General features: G+C 32.0%; 1 protein-coding gene and 1 pseudogene across 1 annotated transcript; both read right to left on the bottom strand.

The window, feature by feature from the left end:
• Nucleotides 1–591: 591 nt before the first annotated feature.
• On the bottom strand, nt 592–7,417 carry LOC132039336 (sufE-like protein 1, chloroplastic/mitochondrial). The gene is made up of 5 exons (XM_059429835.1): nt 7,367–7,417; nt 7,186–7,262; nt 6,522–6,712; nt 2,296–2,459; nt 592–1,722 (listed from the first exon to the last, which is right to left on the bottom strand). Exons 1-5 carry the CDS (start codon nt 7,415–7,417, stop codon nt 1,030–1,032), a joined length of 1,176 nt encoding a protein of 391 aa, XP_059285818.1. The 3' UTR covers nt 592–1,029.
• LOC132040424 (serine carboxypeptidase-like 13) lies at nt 7,298–18,656 on the bottom strand (annotated as a pseudogene).
• Nucleotides 18,657–19,189: the final 533 nt, after the last annotated feature.

Consider the following 19,189-nt stretch of genomic DNA (forward strand, 5'->3'; position numbering starts at 1 on the left):
AAGAATGATATATTTCCTTGTTTGACAATAATTTAACTTTAAACTTTACCTTTTACGCTTAACGAGATGATCTATAATCACACAAATATCTTTGGCTAATTTTAGACCATAAGATTAAAAAATCTTCCTTTATTTCTTAAACTCTGTGACTAGTTAAACTATATCACATAAATTGAGACGGAGGGAGTATATGGATTCCTTGGTTCACAAAGCTGCAAGGAAAAGAGTGGCATCTAACAGATCCTTCTATAGCTCTCATAAGTCATAGATCTTTCAAACTACAATTAATGCAACTTGGAAATATAATTTCTCGTGGTTATTTAGCATGCCTGTGTAAAGTAATAGATATGTAAATCACTTTGGTTCAGGGAGACCTGAAACATAGTTCGCCAAAGATGGACTTCTTCAGATATATAATTAATATACTTTAAAGACCTAAAAGTATAATTTCTAAGTTTACTAAACTTGAAAGGCTTAACATAGTAAAATTACTAACGAAAGGATAATTGTAATAGCATTTCATCAAGAAACTAGAAAACAAAATTGCTACATCAATGTACAAGATAAAAATAAAATATTTATTGCTTGCTGGGTAATAATTTAAACAAAAGGGAATCGGGTTAAAATTCCTGAACCGGGACGTGGCGGTTGACGGCAACGTTAGGAAGTCCGGAGACGTCCCAAATACCTAGTTTTATCATTCTTGAAGTTGGTTAGCAGGTCCAAACACAAGTCTAAGTGTGTCATTGAGAAAATTGATAAGATTGAAGCAACCAAATTACTGCAGTAGATAGACAATTGAAGCTGTGTATTAATCTGTTTCTTGGGAGGAAAAAAAAAAAAACCTTAGTATTCAATTCTTCCATAACTATCTTATTAAGATTAATGTAACAAAACAAACAATCAAGACTCTTCATCATAATCCATAGCTACCGACTTCTCAGGGGGTCATGCTACTAGCTAGTATGAGATATAAATGTCAATAAATTACAGGACAGAAAGAACCAGACCTCTGTTGACGCCAACAATTCAACTACTACCAACTTCGGACGGTGTCTTCGCTACAATTGACAATGCGTGTAATCCATTCTGCAACTCATCTTGCATTAAACCATAAATCATCCTATGCCTCTTCACCAAACTCTTACCTTCAAATTCCTCTGAAACCACGTTTAAATTAAAATGCGTCTGTCCATCGCTACCTCTCACCCCAGCATGCCCCGTGTGCTGATACGATATATCTTCAACTTCTAATTCAACCGGCCTAAGTTCCTTCTCTAATTTCTCCTTTATTCTCATCCCTCTACTCCTCAAAACACCATCATCAACAGTACCAACGTTTATATTGTTTCCGCTAACTTTAGGAATGTTTCCAGACTCGACATTTCCATTAACATTAATTCGCTCAGTCGAGGCATCATTTGATAATTCGCTCTGAGGGCTTAAACCAGAAGCATTTTTCTCATCTTCGACATACAACTGCAACGCTTTTTTCTGCATTAACTTCAACATATTTAGAAACCCATTATTCCTGGAAGGTGTTAAGCTTTGTTGCAACCCTAAAAGGACAGCAAAATCAGGGTAAACTTTTATGATCTCTTCTACGGGTCTTCCAGAAAGTCCTTGAACTAACAAAGCAGCAAGACCTTTAGTGAGTACCGAATCAGAATCAGCCTCAAAGATTACATTTTTCTCCGAATCAAAATTCGCCCTAACCCAAACCTGTGAATAGAGGTGGAAAAATTAGCCCATCAATTATAAAAGAGCAAATAAAGCAATTAAAACTTAGGACCCGTTTGACCATGAAAATTATTCTCTTTATTTGAAATTTGGAAAACAACCAAAACCCGGTTTTCACTTTCACTTTCAAACAGCACTTTCACTTTTGTCACTTTCAGTACGTTCAAACAACCAAATATTCTTTGCAAAAAACTATAACCTAACACAACTACAACTTCAAAAATTCCAAAAAAGTGAAATATTTTAGTTTCTATGGCCACGCTTACTATATGGAGGGTTGGGTTATGACCCGCATCTTAGCCCAAGCCAATTCAGCCCAAGTAACTTTTGGGCGGATCAATAGCCTGCCAATTTATTACACAGTATTTGGATGGTTGTTAACTATTGTATTGTATCTTAAATCCATCATTGTGTAACATTACACAATGGGAGACTGATACAATCTATCTAAACGTTATTAAACAATACAGTACAGTATAATATGAAACAATATGTAACAACCATCGAATCAGAGTGTTAACTCAGCCCATTTTGACCCGCCCAAATTCTACGTACCTGTGAAACACAACCCTGAACCTTGTTTTCATTAGTCTTGTAGCGAGCATCAAGTGGTTTTAAGTTGTTGCCATAAAACAAAAGTTGTTGATATTTAGCTTTTGGTTGTTCAACTGCTTGAAAGAGTTTGATGATTTCTTGAAGAGATGATGATTGGGGGGTGGCTGAAATAATTTGGTGGAGATTCTTGGAATAGTGATGATGGATTTAAAGAAGGTTGATGATGAATTAATGTGCATACCCTAGTTTTTTCTATTTCTAAAAGGCTTGTGTTTGCTTATATTATGATCCTTCGAATCTACGGGCATTTTTGTCCTTTTAGTGCTTCATTACAGCTTACGTGAGGTGTATTGAACGGACACCTATCCCCACCGCCGTCTACTCAGTTGATGTTTAGCCACAAGGTAATTAGAAAAACTCATCAGATGCGTGTTATGTTTCCATCATTTCATTTTCTTGTTTGGGAAAGGAATTGACCAAGAAATTATACAAAGTTATAACTGTAGTTTCTATGCAGGGATTGCCAAAAACAAAAAAACAAATTTACTTGGGTAAGAAAATGTTAATTATATACAACTGCTCTGTTTATTTAAACTTCTCTCAACTTAATTCATGAATTGTTTCTTAGCTGCAATCTTCGGTTGGACATTTTTTAACGAGAATTTGAATCTTTCAGGTGACGACATAGTTAGATTTTGAGTTTTATTAGTGAAGTTATAATGGCACCATTAAATAGCAGAAATCGGATTGTTATGGTGTTAAAGTTTCCTATTAATTTCAGGGCATATGATTAAAATTTAGAGGACTTGTTGGAGATATCAATTTCAATGTCACTGATTATCATGATGATCTAAAGTAGGTGTGTGGGATAGCTAACTATTGAGTCACCTATGTCTGAAATCTATTTTCTCACTTAGGAAACTGAAATTTGGTTCATTTTTGTTGTTTTGTGACTGATATGTAGATATCGAACTTCTCAAAGGAAGAGTGTTTGTGCATGTATTTCGACGTCAGAGCACTGGTTTCTCTAGAGGAAGTTCAAAATACACGCTGCACAAATGTGGACGATGGGAGGCTCGGATGTGGCAGTTTCACAGAAAGAAGTGAGTTATCACTTATCCCAACATAGCTTAGGCATGTCATATTATTTATGATATTTGAGTAGCTGTTTAAAATTCTTGGTCTATTATCAAGTCATTATACTGATTTTATAAACTAGAGAGAATAGTGTCTCATTGGATATGCGCCTGCAGGGTATATCTATCTTGGACTGTTTGACAGTAAGATAGCTGCTGCAAGGTCCAATGGTCAAAACTTGACTTTCCCTCCCTTTTATGTTATGCCGTTTACACTTCCATCATTGACTGGACTTGGTCTGTCGCTCTTGCTCGGGGCGTAGACAAGACTGCTATAAGGCTTTCCCACATGTTAGGACTACATTATGGATTGTTGCCCCATTTTAGTCATACTTATTTTATCATAAATAAACTTGTGCTAGATGGTTGAGCAAAAAGTTACCCAAAATAATACGAAAACAACGTATAAACACCAAATTCCCATTACCAACAAATACCGCAACAAAGAAAGGAAAAGGGTGAAAACTCACGAAGCTGAGAATACAACAGTCACCAAAGATAAATTGAAAGCAAAATAGAGAAATTTTGACCTAAAACTGGAAATGGAAAGGGTCAAAAATGTCTCTTAACGTATTAAAAATTGCTCAAAAATGATTTTCCCCTCCTTCCACCTATTTGATCAAAAATGCCCTTAACGTAGTAGATATGACTTAAAAATGTCCAAATTTTTCATTTCAGCATGGCGCAGGTACAGTTAAATGTTCGGAACATCTGTTTCTATTGTGATATATGTAGGTGTTGATGGATGATGTTGATATTCTGTCTTTAACTCTGCTTGTATTTGAATATGGTTCTCTAAGTGTCTGCGTAGAGGTTCAACTGGTTACCACCCTTACCTTAAGTCTCTTTGTTTTTATCTTCTGATTCAGTTCTGGTGCTTATTGGTTGAGTTCTCTAAATAGATTAATGTAATTCTCTACAATCCTAGAATGCTTTTTCTGCATACAATTCATGAAAGGAAATATCTTGATATACTGTTGGGAGAGCGGAAGGTTAAAATCTTTAGGATAAGTTATAACTTCAGTTTATACCTTAACTTTAGCATACATATTTATTTTCCAGCAATATCTCTTTGACCAACTTGCACCATGTGAACACTCAAACAAAAGTGCATACGTTTAGCCTCCACAAGTTGGATAATCAATTTTCCTTTTGATGGACACAACTACAAACATGTTCTGTTGCTGTGAAAGATCCGCTACTGTTTTGCAATATGATTGTCTTTTTTAATGCACTTGAAGCTACTCTTGGTACTACTTGTTGAATATTGCAATGTACATCTTCGCTGCTGCCCGAGATGCAGTCGCGTCCCACTTTTGCTTCATGCTTTTTGGAAATGGTTAAAAACACTTTTGGTGCGATACCGGTTGGGTCATCTGTTCAGCTGTCATTTTTGTAGCTTCAGTTAGATGATCTACTGATAATTGAATTAGCAAATTCCAATCCTTGTGATGAGTTCAGGTACAAAAATACTTGATGACAACATATGATTTGCTTTAGTTATAAATGTGCTCATTTCTCTAAAAATATTCAGGCATATTGAAGCTCTTTCCATCTGTTTTAGTTGTGATTTTATTTTCTCTGACTACTCTTATCTTAATATCACGCATTACTATACAGGTACTTTCTGCCAAAAGCTGCTAAGAAGAAGGCTACAGAGCAGAGGAAATACATGACAGAAAATGCACCATCATTTCCTATATGTAAAAAGTATAGCCTGTAGATAGTTTTCTAATGTGATGTAAATAATGCAGCCATGGATGTACACAATGGAGCACTTGCCAACATAATATCCATGAATGGATACTTATCTTAACTGTGCAATCTTGTGACTTTTTGCACACACTCAATAGGAAATATTGTCTTTAACTCATTATGAACAAACTGAATCTAACAAATAGTACATCAATTGTATCTGCATACACTCCCAACCAACTCTGCCTAGTCTATATCTTCTATATATTAGAAGAGCCATGGTTTCGACACTTCTTTATCAATAAATTCCTACTTAACGGCATAGTAGACTTTTCAGTTATAAACTTATTCGTGTCTTCTATCCTCCACAGCTATTCAGCTAAGTTCTGTTCCATACGCTTCTAGCACTTTCTTCTGTTACTGAGATGATCAGAACAAAAGATTACTTTTTGCACTCTGAATCTGTGTGTGTGTATATTTTGTTTGTGCTTTTCATTGTTCGAGATTTGATGCTGAAGTTGTTTAAATTATTCAAATTACAAATGCCTACGGATAAAAACGGCACGTTGCCAACCTTATTGATTTTTACTGGTCTTGGTTAAGTTCATTGTAACACAGAACTTAAGTATATCTGTTACCTGAATAACCCAAGATAAAGAAGTGATTTTGCCCAATTTATTTATAGTTGTTATGTGTGGTCTTTCTTTCATTCCCCTCATAGCTCTTAATCTCAAGAAAAAGAAAATTAATTCTTATCATGCAGTTAGTTTGATTTGCAGGGAAGGAATTTCTCCTGCTTGTAATTTCTGCTATCCGATGTAAGCTCGATCTTGGAGTGAGCTGTCCATTCGTCCAGTTGTGTAGTATTTCGATTAAAAGGTAATATTCCGTTTTTCGGTAAATATGTATAAATATTGTTAATTGTATGTTTATTTGGGTAAATCAATTATATGATTTGTGCTTCAAAAGAGTGCACTGCTATGTCTATCATGGGAAGCCGTTTAAATTACATTGTGTTATTTGGCTGAAAAACCATGGGAAGCCGTTTAAATTACATGGGAAACCGTTTAAATTAAATATAAAAATATATTTAGCTAGAAATCATTTTATTAAGGATATAAAGATAAATTTAAAGTTGAATTATTATTAAATATAGAAATATTTTTTTTAACCGATCAAAAAGAAAAGAATTACACATAAATTAGGACACAAGATGTGTATCCAAGAGAAGGTCAATAAAATTGGTGGTTCAAAATCAAATAGTGTTGAGAAATTTTAAATATTTTTATTCAAAGTCTATTAATTTATTGTTTAATATGCAAAATTATTTACTGTTGATGGACTTAAAGAAGGTTAATTTAGTGAGCGTTGAAGGCAAAGAAAAGGGTTATAGGGAATTAAGGGATGGTGAAGTGAAGAGAGGGTGTGGAATTTTGGTGGAAATAGACATGGATCGAAGAAAGGGAAGGAGAAAAAATGGTGAGTTTGTTGATGAATTAAGTTGTTGGAGAGAGGAATGGAAGAAGGGAAAGAGAGGGGTAAATGAGTTGGGTAGTGAGGTGGCGTGCCACGTAGTGTTCACCTCACTGAGTTGTTAGCGCCACATCAGATTTAATGTCCACCTTGAAAGACTTTTAATAGAGGAGGGTATATTTGAACCCAAAAAATAACGGGAGGGTATATTTAGACCAAAAGTATAACGAAGGGTATATTTGGCCCTTTTCCGTTTAATGTATAAACAATAGGTAGCTATTCTTAAGGTTAAATAATATTTTTTCTAAAAGTCAATTGATATGGTAATATTTTTTCTAAAAGTCAATTGATATGGGAATAATAGTATATTCTTTATGTTTCTCTTATTATTCCTAGCAACTGAAAAGATCTGGAAAAAGAAAATAGTGAATATAAAGAAAAATAAAGACTAAAAAGCAAATTCAAAAGAAAAGTATCATACATTAAATCTGAGAAAAAAGAAGTGTATAAGCAGAAACTCAAAGCACGAAAGTGATGAAAAACTGGAGGGAAAAAAAAAAAAAACAAAGTCGAACATCAATCAAACACTTCAAAAAGAAAAATTAGCTCGAAAATTGCATTGCGAAGAATTGAATTGAAATCTGAATTAGCACAAATGAAATTCTGCAACAGACATTATAAAAGTTGATTAAGCAAAATGTAAAAAATCGCGCCCTTAATCTTTAATAACGAGACCAGAGGAAATGTGCTTATCAACTCTTTTTTACCAAACACATCAATAACTTATTTTCAGCTTCAACATTTTTATCCAAACACATAATTGCTTGTTCATAAATTCAACTCCAACACTTACAAAAAATACTTTTAAGTGCTTAAAAGCTATTTAAATTCAGCTTATACAAACACGTTCTACATAGAATAAGCAGAAAATTGTGACACATTTTAGGTTTTTATTACTGCTTCTGAATATATATACTTCAAAGAAGTTGATTAGATATCCATCTCTGAAACATGGTTAAGCTCTCTTTAGGCTTGTACTCAGGAGCAACATGTCCTGCTCCCTGTCCAAAAATAAAAGTAAACAAATAAAGCACAAAATTATTAGCAAAGTAGAATAAATGGTTATACTCGAAATGTACTTTCTAATCTAGGCGTTGTTCCAATTTATGTTACACACTTTTCTTTTTAGTCCGTTCAAAAAAAGAATGTCAAGCTTCTAAATTTGGAAACTACTACTAACGATAAAGGTTTTTTCCACCTACAATCAGTGGAAAATTTGTGTTAAAAAAAGCACACTTTCTTTTTTAGTCCAGCCGTTCCAATTTATAGAGCACACTTTCTTTTTTAGTCCAGCCGTTCCAATTTATAGAGCACACTTTCTTTTTTAGTCTGTTAAAAAAAAAAAATGGCACGCTTCTATATTTCGAAACAGTCACTACTAGCAATAGAGGCTTTTCCTACCGAAAATCAGTGTGGGAAATTTTTGTTATAAAATATGATTTTTCACCTCATTCCCACCAAATCAGTTCACTAGAAAAATGCAAGGTGGGAAACAGGTTCCCATTGAAATGCTGGGTAACTTTCTAATTTTTCCATGTCAAAACACTACTGTTTTTTTTTTATTTAATCAAAATATATGTGGGAATAGCCATTGAACATTTTTCAATGAAAAATTTCGTGGGAAAATAGTGATCTTTTAGTTGCAAGTTAAGTTAAACTTCTCATTTTATTCTTAATGAAAACTTTTATAACCAGCCAAATGTTATGGCACATTTAACAAAACAAATTCAAAAGTTTTATAGTCACACAAATGTTATCACATGTTTTAGGCTGCAAATTTCAAAATTTTTCATTTTTTCCTTAAACTACCCATCGATTCAAACTATGTCACATAAATTGGAATGAAGGGGATATTTATTAATGTTATGAAGGAAAAAAAGTTAGTACTGAGATTTTAAAAAACTCTTGCCTTGACAGTTGCAAATGTCATCTGGTTGGAGTAGGATCTTGTATATCTGCAAATGAACAACAAGAATAAGACCAAATCAATTTCACATTTCTCAATATTTGTGTGTGTCTCTGATGAAGAATTAAGAAATAAGAATTAAAATGGTTTAATTAATTTGAGAAGCTACTTACCCAGCAACTTGCCCTTCAACACTCCATGGCCGCCAATTATCTATGACGGAATAATTTAGAGATTTTATCCAAAATTGAGTTGATTGAAATGGCATATTCATATCATGATCCCCACTGTTTAACCAACAAAATATACTTCAATGTGTTTGCAACAATTTAATTTTTGCTTAATTATACCTTATACAAGGCAGAAACCAAGATGCTACATGTAAAAAGGGAAAACTCTTCAAATTTATCGTTGTACCATCTGAAATTGCTCAATTTTGCATTCCGTAACATTTTTGGTTCATTTATATTTTTATTTTAGCAAATTGTCTCATATTTGTCAAATGAGTATATCTCACGTGCCCAATTTTTTCCATAGAAAAGGCTAGAATTTACCTTTAACTTTTGATTATGATTTTTTTTTTTAAAATTACCCTCAGTTGGAGCTCTGTCAGTGGTCAAAGAAAAAAAAAGAGTTTTTTCCAATGGCAAGGGTAATATTAGACCAAAAATTCAACGGAGGAAAAAATGCTCAAATTCAAATAGTACAAGAGAAACTTGGAATCTTTTCCATATGTAAAATATCAAGGTATAATCATCTAACCTATATATAAGTGATGGAATATTTTTTTTGCTGAGTTCCACATGATAAGGTATGCTATCAAGGAAAGTAATTGTGTAAGTATTATTTACGATACTTTTCCTACATCTTGTCCATCTTGCTATAGTTCCCTGCATTAGTAGATAATACGTCAATTTCAAGTCATTAATTTGATAGAAGCATCCTTAAATTTTCTAAAGTGTTAGCAATAATTTAATTGACGTACCTGCCGAACATTAAGAGCTTCCTGTACTTTTGGATCATTTGCCCAGTAAGTAGATAATCTGTGCACCTCAACCTACAATATAATTATGGACATCTCTTTTCTAAACAGACTATTTATGCTCAATGACCATATAAATCATTAGTTGTGATGTTCAATTAAGGATTAGGAAAAGAGTTTGATGTTTGAGTTTAAGTTCTATGGATCGATAATTTTAAAAACAATTACAAAATCTGTTCATTTAAAAGGTTTTAAACTCTTTTTAACAAGTATTAGTAGTAATTTGTGAACTAATAAGAATGACGTTAGGCCTAATTAATTAACTCAACCTCAAAAAATTACTTATAAAGTGAAGATTATCTAAGAGTATATAAAGAGACACAAAACCACCCCCTCAATTATGCGGGACGCTTAAAGTAACCTAGAATAAATTGTAAGGGTGCTAAATTAGCATATGAAAATATAACTCGCTTACCTGCTCTAAGTTTGGGTGGGTTAATGACTCACCCGTTTATTCTCAACACATTTTGATTCGGCCAATTTAACGCATCTAAAAAATGGGTTGATTTGGGCTTAATATGTACTCCAAGTTAAATCAGACAGACTTTGTCAACATACTTTAAAAAGACTTGTTTTTGGTAATATGTTATATATAGTCATCCTAAAAAAAAGAAAGTTATTGGGTAATTCAACAAATTATAAGAAAACAAACAAAGAAATTTAAATTATATAGGAGTTAGTGGGTTGAGGTATAACCTATGGTTTAGCCCATTTTGACTCAACCAATCTTTTGTTGGGCAAATGACCCGCCCATTTTGAACAATCCAAATTTAGCCAAATCAGTCAGTTTGACATCTCTAATTATAAGTACCCTATTATAACTTGTTAAATTACAAAGATGGTGTAAAATCACGTTACTTCAAATTGTATATAACTTAAATGCTTTAAGGAACACAAAATAAAATTGATTTAGCACAACATGTTATTTTTCATGTGTCTCCTTTTCAAAAGGAAGAGTATTCATATAAATTCCTTTGTCCCAATTTTTGTGAGAATTCAGAATACAAGAGTCAAAATAAAGTGAATTTGATTATTTACATATTTCCAAACTATAAAAAGGTATTACGTATATACAAGTTAATATAACTAATAATTCAAAATATTTTTAAAAAATGAAAAAGATCATAGTAAAATAATTTTTTGAGTATGTACACATACAGTAACACTTGCACATATAATGTAATGAAGGGTTTATATAGGTTTGAATGGACTTACACGGCACTTTGATCCAAATTCCAAGGAAGTAGAATATTTTTCATCAAGAGATCTTCTTTCTCCATACAATTGAAATGAACTTTGAGTTTCTGAATCTGAACCACAGGAGGGCTCTAGGATGTGTGCCTTATTTATTCCACTAATCAACTGCAAATTTATCAAATTTGTTTTTCATTAATAGTTTGGTCTAAAAATGTCACTATTGTCATCAATAACTTCTTATTTTATAATATTATGGTTGTTGTTTCTTTACGTAGAACTTCTAAATTAAATTATATCAAGTGGCACATTAAGTTGCTTAAAAAATGGCTCATAATGTGCCTATGTGACGCCTTAAATTGGTTAGAGAATTCACTATAATTTAACCATATTATTTCATAAAGGCAACTTAATTCACAAGTTCTTGCATAATTGCAATTAGGAACTACACTGGATCAAACATACCCCTAAAGTATGCACATAAAGTCCAAACATGCCCTTATTAGTCTTCTGTTAAGTTTTTGTGAAATAAAGATATTTTTGGACAAAACTATTAACCGAGAGCAAATTTGATGAATCTCGCATATTTTAAAGACATTTTTGAGCTTTTTCCATTTTTATTATTTATATATATATATTAGTATGTTTAAAGCAAAACTAAAGTTGAAATATCCAAATAATTGTAATTACTACTATATATAAGAGAGAATGAGGTGCTTTTGTAGTCCTCACATAAATTTTAATCCTATATGGTGTTGCTACATGTGGCTTTGTTTTGTCTTTGGTCAAATCTCATTTTTTGAACTCATTATTTACCTTAAGTAAATTTTTATGTGGGCGTATGTAATTGATGTATTAGTTTACTTTACTTACTATATATAAGAGGAAATGAGGTCCTTTTGTAGTCCTCACAAAATTTTTAATCCTATGGTATTGCTACATGTGGCTTTGTTTTGTCTTTTGCCTAATCTCATTTTTTGGACTCATTCTTTATCCTAAGTAAATTTTTATACGGGCTTATGTAATTGGTGTATTACTTTACTTTACGTTGCTACTATATATAAGAGGGAATGAGGTGCTTTTTGTAGTCCTCACTAAAATTTTAATCCTATGGTGTTGCTACATGTGGCTTTGTTTTATCTTTTGCCTAATCTCATTTTTGGGACTCATTCTTTACCTTAAGTAAATTTTTATGTGGTCTTATGTAATTGGTGTATTACTTTACTTTACTACTATACAATATAAGAGGGAATGAGGTGCTTTTGTAGTCCTCACAAAAATTTTAATCTTATGGTTTTGCTACATGTGAATTTGTTTTGTCTTTTGCCTAATTTTCTTTTTTGGAATCATTCTTTATCCTAAGTAAATTTTTATGTGGGCTTATGTAATAGTTGTATATTGAATTGTAATAGCTTTTTGTGAATTTTTCTTACTCTTTACTTCCTTCGGTTCATATTATATGGCATTTTAGCTTTTATATTTAATTCGAATAATTTTTTTATATATAATTGAGAAGGTGTTAATTTTGTTTTATTTTTTTTACAAAATTTCCTATTATTTAGATAAGTGAATTTTAAAAAAAATCATATTAAGTTGATACTACTTAACTAAAATAATTTAGTAAAACGCTTCTTACTTTCTAGCACAAGCTAAAGCACCATATAATATGGACAAAAAGGATTATTAAATTGCCCTTTACATTATTTGTTATCATACATGTTATGTAATAAAATTTAGGCAATTATGGAGCCATATTATCGTTTTCAACCGGAGCATTTATTAGATCTTACCAATTACTCTTGCCTCGATTTTAATTTATGTGACACTTTTTATTTCACCACCGTATTTGACTAAATTATGAAGCCAAATTGAATTAGATCAACTATGTATTTTAAATTCAATTTAGATATTAAAAATACCAAAGTACTATAAATTGCAATATTAACTTAGAAGAAATAGTTGTAAGCATAAACTATATATGAAGAACTAAATTAATTCTTGACGTTCATTTAATAAATTTAATTTTTCCCTTAATTTCATCTAATACTAAGCTTAAATCATCACATTTAGCTAGCATAAACTTTTGTTACATGAAATATTATGAGTGAAATTAAAACTTAATAATACAAAAAATAAAAAAACTATTTCTATCTATAAATACAAAATTTATATGCTCACAAATTCATGAAAATGTCAATATTTTTCAATTTATGATTTCCATAGAGTTGTATTATTTTAAATAATTTAAATTATGTTACCTTATAGAATGTCGAGTCGCTCCTGTCCCTTTGGTATTTGATAATTTTTCTGCTAAACTTCCTTCCTCATAATTAATTTGTTGTTTAAAAATTATCTAATTAGTTGACTAAAAAAACATTAATAATAATGAAGACTTATCAATAAACATTTAACGTGTAAGTGAATTGTTAATTATGCAGTAAGAAAACATATGACTATTTTTAGATCTTGAGTTTGGGTCCGGCCTTAGCACGGACCTCGGGTAACTAGTAATGCTATATATACCTGTTCAAAAGTTTGGTAGTGTTGACAGCACAAGACATTCCTGGGATCAACATATCTTAAATCTTCCTCCTTATTACAATTTTCCTCCAATGACTGCTAGCATGGTTATAAAACAGAAACAAAAACAAAACCAAAAAAAAAAAAAAAAAATCGACAGGTAAAATAGGGTTAGATTGTCATTTTCATGAGTAGCATTTAAGCTGAAATTGCATCTACCATGATAGCTTTAAAATAAAGAGATAATGGTCAAAAACACATTTGAACTATCACTTTTACACGAGTTTCACACTCCAAATATTAGTGTTTCCTTTTCCTACCTAAATTATCAGTACCACCCATATATTAAAACACACCTAGTTGAGTAGATAGTGATAGTTTAGGTAGGAAAAGGAAACAACTAATAGTTAGCCTAATCAGCTTCGAGTGTGTTTTTAATACATAGATGGTGATAGTTCAGGTAGGAAAAAGGAACAATTGATATTTAGGGTGTGAAATTCGTAAAAAAAAATATAAAAAAAATCAGGTGTGCTTTTTAACCATTATCTCTAAAAATAAATGAATAGTACTACTAGCCTTATAAAGATCGTCGGAGATAAGTCCCATTCCATGAGCATAAGGAATCCAGTAGTTTGATTCAAGAGGAAACGTGCTAGGATTCCCAAGTATATATCCCTATGAACCCAATTAATTATTTGTCAGAACAATAATTCTCCATAAGCAAAATATTATGTTAAAGGAATTTCTTCTTAATTAAAAATGGTTACAAAAAAAGACTACAAACCTTAAGGTTAATTGAAGGCTTGTGTCCTGCTTCAATTCCTGCATTTTTACAATATATCCTTATTATTCACTATAGAAATGGAAGTGTAATATCACAGCAAAGACTTCAAAGGTTTACTAGGCATTCATAAACATTCTGGAACCATACATATATAAACTCTCTCTTTTATATGAAGATATTTGACTAGGCACTGTAAATATTACGGTACAGGTAAATACTATTTATCATTTGAGTAAGAAAAAAGATAATTTTACAGCTTGCCGTCTTCTAGCTATAAAATGATGTCGTTGAGAGTAAAACAAAAAGTGTAAAGTCAAAGTGCTTTTAAAAGATAGAAATGTAAGTAATTCTGTTTACAACATACTAAAAGAAAAAAGGTATCACAGAGGAGTAATATTCTGTATGATGAAATTTGACAGCACATATATGGCCTTAATTACCATTTGCTATTAGTTGAGTGATAACTGGAGCAGTGAGGCCTGCATATGAATCTCCACCAACGTACATTGGATTCTTAATGAACTTTGGATGCTTAATCAACCACTAACAAAAAGAAAATAATAAAGTCAAATATAACTCTACTTTTTTGTTTGGCTTAATTATACATCCAACAACCTCTCAAATCTGTTGATAAATTTCATTTAAACACTCAAACTATAGCTTGTTTCAATTGAAAGATCCGAACATATATAAAGTGTTCCTATTAGACACTTCTGTTCAAATTTTGAAAAAACTTTTGCGCGTGATCTCAAATGTCCGCTATATAGATAAGTTAACCATTTAAAATATGCATCTCTTTAATTATATGCATCATCCTCAATTGGAACATGTCTGAGGTTTTATGACTTATTAAGACTAATTCGTATAACTTATATGAGGTGACATATTTTAAGCGGTTAACTTATCTACATAATGGGAAACTGAAACACAAAAAAAAAATATAAAAAAATCAAATTTTGAACTGAAAAAATCTAATAAGTATACTTTATCACGTGTTCAGATGCTCAATTCGAACAAACCGTACTTCGAGTTTCTAAATGAAATTTGCTGACAAATTTAAGGGATTGTCGATATATAAAGCCTTTTTAAAAAAAAATAATGTTAAGTTATTTTTTATAAGTAACCTTTTGGGAACATGAAGGAGTGATGTGTACCTTTCGCAAAAACTGGTAGGTGTGGTCGCATATGCTTGTAGATCAGTACACTTGAATGTTGTTGAAGTTTTTGCATAAGAGAAGCCACTATTCACAGGTTGATCCAAGAATATTACGTTGGATACCTGCCAGTTTTACACGTGGCCTCTCAAAATTTACACTAAAATTCATTTGCAAATGACATAACATTACTCTTTACATCTCAATTATTGTGATGTATTTTGACTAGACATAAGGTTTGAGAAAAGAAATTTTAAAATTTATGATTTAAAACAAGTTATAAATATTTATATTGCTATTAATCATTCCATTAAGGGTCAAAAACACACTCAAATAATATTTTTTTTTAGTTTTCTACCTGAACTATCAGGTGTGAGAATTTATTCCTACTTAAACTATCACTAACTAGTTAGCAAAACACACCTCAACTATCAATTGTTCACTTTTCCTACCTGATATTTGAGGTAAGAAAAGTGAACAACTGATAGTTTAGGTGTGTTTCTTAACTAGTTGGTGATAGTTTAAGTAGAAAACTCTCATATAGTTCAGATATGAAACTAAGAAAAAAGTAATACTTGAGGTGTGTTTTTGACCTTTATCTCTTCATTTTATATTAAATACAAAAGTATATCATTCCTTTTTAACATACTTAAGAAAAAAGTTCATCAAATAAATTAAGACAAAGTGAGTATTTATTTATATAAAGTGAGTATTTGCATATCGGGATTTAATCAAACCTTGGTCCATGAGTTTGGATTCAGTGTCAGCTTTGGTAGGCTCCCATTGTAAACCTGTGGCTCAAAATACAACGGCCCTACATATGCGATGGAATATATCATAAAGTAGATATTACAAGTAGAAGTACCAAAAAAGAGTAAATTTAGCAAGTGATTATTTTAAGCCGAATATTAATTTAAAGAAAGCAGTTAGGGGTTGTTTGGTAGTTAAGTTAGAAGATAAATTATTCGTGTATCAAATCTTGCATAAGTAATATCAAGTTTGGTAGCATTCTTTTGCTATGTATAAAATTCAACACACCTAACCTAATACGGTGTTTGATTTGTAATTTAAAAACCGCATAACTAATACATGTGTAAGTTACAAGAGAATCTATGCATTATTTTATGCAAAATAGAAGATGAATTAATAACTAACTAAACTCTGCATTATTAATCAATCTCTACATAAAATAATAAAATAACAGTAGAACCTAGATTCCCTCATGACTAATCCATCTAGTCACTACTAAAAAATTACTATTTTTCCACTGAAAAATGTTAAGTGACTATTCCTATAGATATTTTGAGTGAATCAGTGAGAAAAGAAAAAATAGTAGTATTTTCACACAGAAAAAATTCGGAAGTTTCCCATGGCTAGCATTTCAATGACAACCAGTTTTCCGTCATGAGTTTTCCCAGTAAGCTGATTCGGTGGGAATGGGATGGAAAAATTATATTTTATAACACAAATTTTCCACTGATTATCGACGGAAAAAATATTTGTTTCTAGCAATGATTACTAATACATGCAAAACTCCAACCAACTACCGAACGACCCCTTAATATATATGTACCTAATAAAATATTTACTCATATACCTACTAAACATTTTAATAAGAGAAAAATAAGAAAAAAGGTCGTACCTATTTGATAAACAAATGCAGTGAAGGAAGAGCAACCAGGACCTCCAGAGAGCCAAAGCATAATAGGATCTTTTGTGGGTTCTGATTCTGATTTAAGAAAATAATAAAAGAGCTGCACTTCTTCATTTTCACCCACTCCAATATACCTGCCCAACATTATTAGCCAACATCATAAATATTTACTTATGTCATAGAGTATGATCACAAAAAAAACTTAAATCCGGCAATGCATTTCATAATTCTTACCCAACTGAAGAACACAAGTTCGATCTACGATAACAACTAAGCAAAAGCAAATTCAATCTTAGCCAATTAAAAGGCTAGCGTAATAGCTAAAGAAAAAGACTATGAGCCTGGTTAAATGGGCTTATTTTAAGCAGCTTATAAGCTGCTTTAGATACATTTTTTTGCGCGGATTGCCCTTCTTTTGGGGTGGTCTTTAAATTTTGTCCCTCATATTTGTGATCTTTAAATTATGCCCCTCATATTGCTGGTCTTTAATTTTTGCCCTTCGCATTGCAACTCGAGCGTTCACGCGTAAATCAGTGAGGCTCGAGTTCGAACCCCCGCTCAAGCATAAATTAAAAAAAAAAAATTGCACGCAAGGTTTGAGTCACAGTATTGGATCCGCATACACTTGTTAAGAAATTACCAAATTTATGCCGACCCGACATACTCATGTACTCGGTATAAGATACGGTCCGATATAACTTTGGTAATTCCTTAACAAGTTTATGCCGGTGGGGGCATAGTTTTAATGGGCAAACTTTTATAAATGGACTCATAAACTTGGAGCTTACAAAGTTATGCGACCCGACATACTTATGCCAAGTCTCCCCATAAGGCATAAGTATGCCGGTTCGCATAACTTTGGTAATTCCTTCACAAGTGTATGGCAAGCATAGCGAAATTTAAACTCGCTCGCGAATTTTTTTTTAAATTTTGACTGTGTGAGGTTCAAACCTTTAATCCATGTTTTAATGTTGGGCAAAATTTAAAGATTTCAAATATGAAAAAATTTAAAGACCACCCCAAAAGAAGGTAGTTAAGTCAAACAACGGAACAATTATTTTTTTGAGCCTATTTTAATCCCAAAACGACTTTAAACCTGCAATAAATGCTCAAAAAGTTCGAAAACAAATTTATAAGTTCTTATAAGCCAATCCAATCCAAACGGGCTCTATAATGGATATAAGCTTCAACACTGGATGGTCTTCGTAAAAGAAGATATATTTGGCGATAAGCTCATGCTTGTTTGAAGAGATCTATTATCATGAATGATTAAAGTTAATGTTCACGATACGGATACAAGTGTAATAGAAGAAAAAAAAAAAAAGTTACTCTATATAAAAGATTTACTAATGTTAAAGATGTAGGAGTAAATTAAAAGGGAGAAAAAAGGTAATTAACTCACCCGGTCTCAAGATGGAAGGGAAGGCGACCTTCAAATCCAGGAAGAAATTCAATTATGGTTGAGTGAGAAATAGAAATATTTAATAATTGAAACAGCAAGACAAAGTTGATGACAGATAGGACTGAATTGTACATCTTCTAAACTCATAAGCTAGAATTTAGAGAAAATTAGAATATCAGTCAGCAAATGTCTCACTCAATTTAAAGAAAATAGATGCTACTAGTATTAATAGGGACAAATCTACAACTTAAAATTTGGATAAATCTCCTGTAGACATTTCTCAAAGTTGATCAACAAGTATAGAGACAGAGGAGCTTCAAGAAGAAGATAAAGGAATTGGACTTGGGCACAAAACAATTTTTTGCGCGGATTGCCCTTCTTTTGGGGTGGTCTTTAAATTTTGCCCCTCAAATTTGTGGTCTTTCAATTTTACCCCTCATATTTGTGGTCTTTAAAACAGGCCGCGCCCTTCGCTGAAAGCGGCCATCATACGAAGCTTCCGGGTTCGAACCCCCGCTCAAGCATAAAATAAAAAAAAATTTCGCAAGTGCAGATCGGGGCTAGATGCCGGATCCGCATACAATCTTTAAGGAAAAGCTAAAGTTACGGATTCCAAAGATAACTAAAAGTCCGCCCCTATAAGGCAGAATTTTTCCTAAGACATAGTTTAGTTATGCTTTATGGGGCAGAATTTTAGTTAAGGCATAACAAAATTATGCCCCATAAGGCAAAAAATTTTTCTTAGGCATAAAACTTTGCCTTATAAGGCAAAGTTTAAATTATGCTTTAATAAAAGTTCCGCCTTACGAGCATACTTTTAGTTATGTCTTTGGGATACTTTTTAGTTAAGGCATAACTAAAAGTTTGCCTCGAA

This window comes from Lycium ferocissimum, chromosome 12 (genome assembly GCF_029784015.1).
Source record: "Lycium ferocissimum isolate CSIRO_LF1 chromosome 12, AGI_CSIRO_Lferr_CH_V1, whole genome shotgun sequence".
Lineage (NCBI taxonomy): Eukaryota > Viridiplantae > Streptophyta > Magnoliopsida > Solanales > Solanaceae > Lycium > Lycium ferocissimum.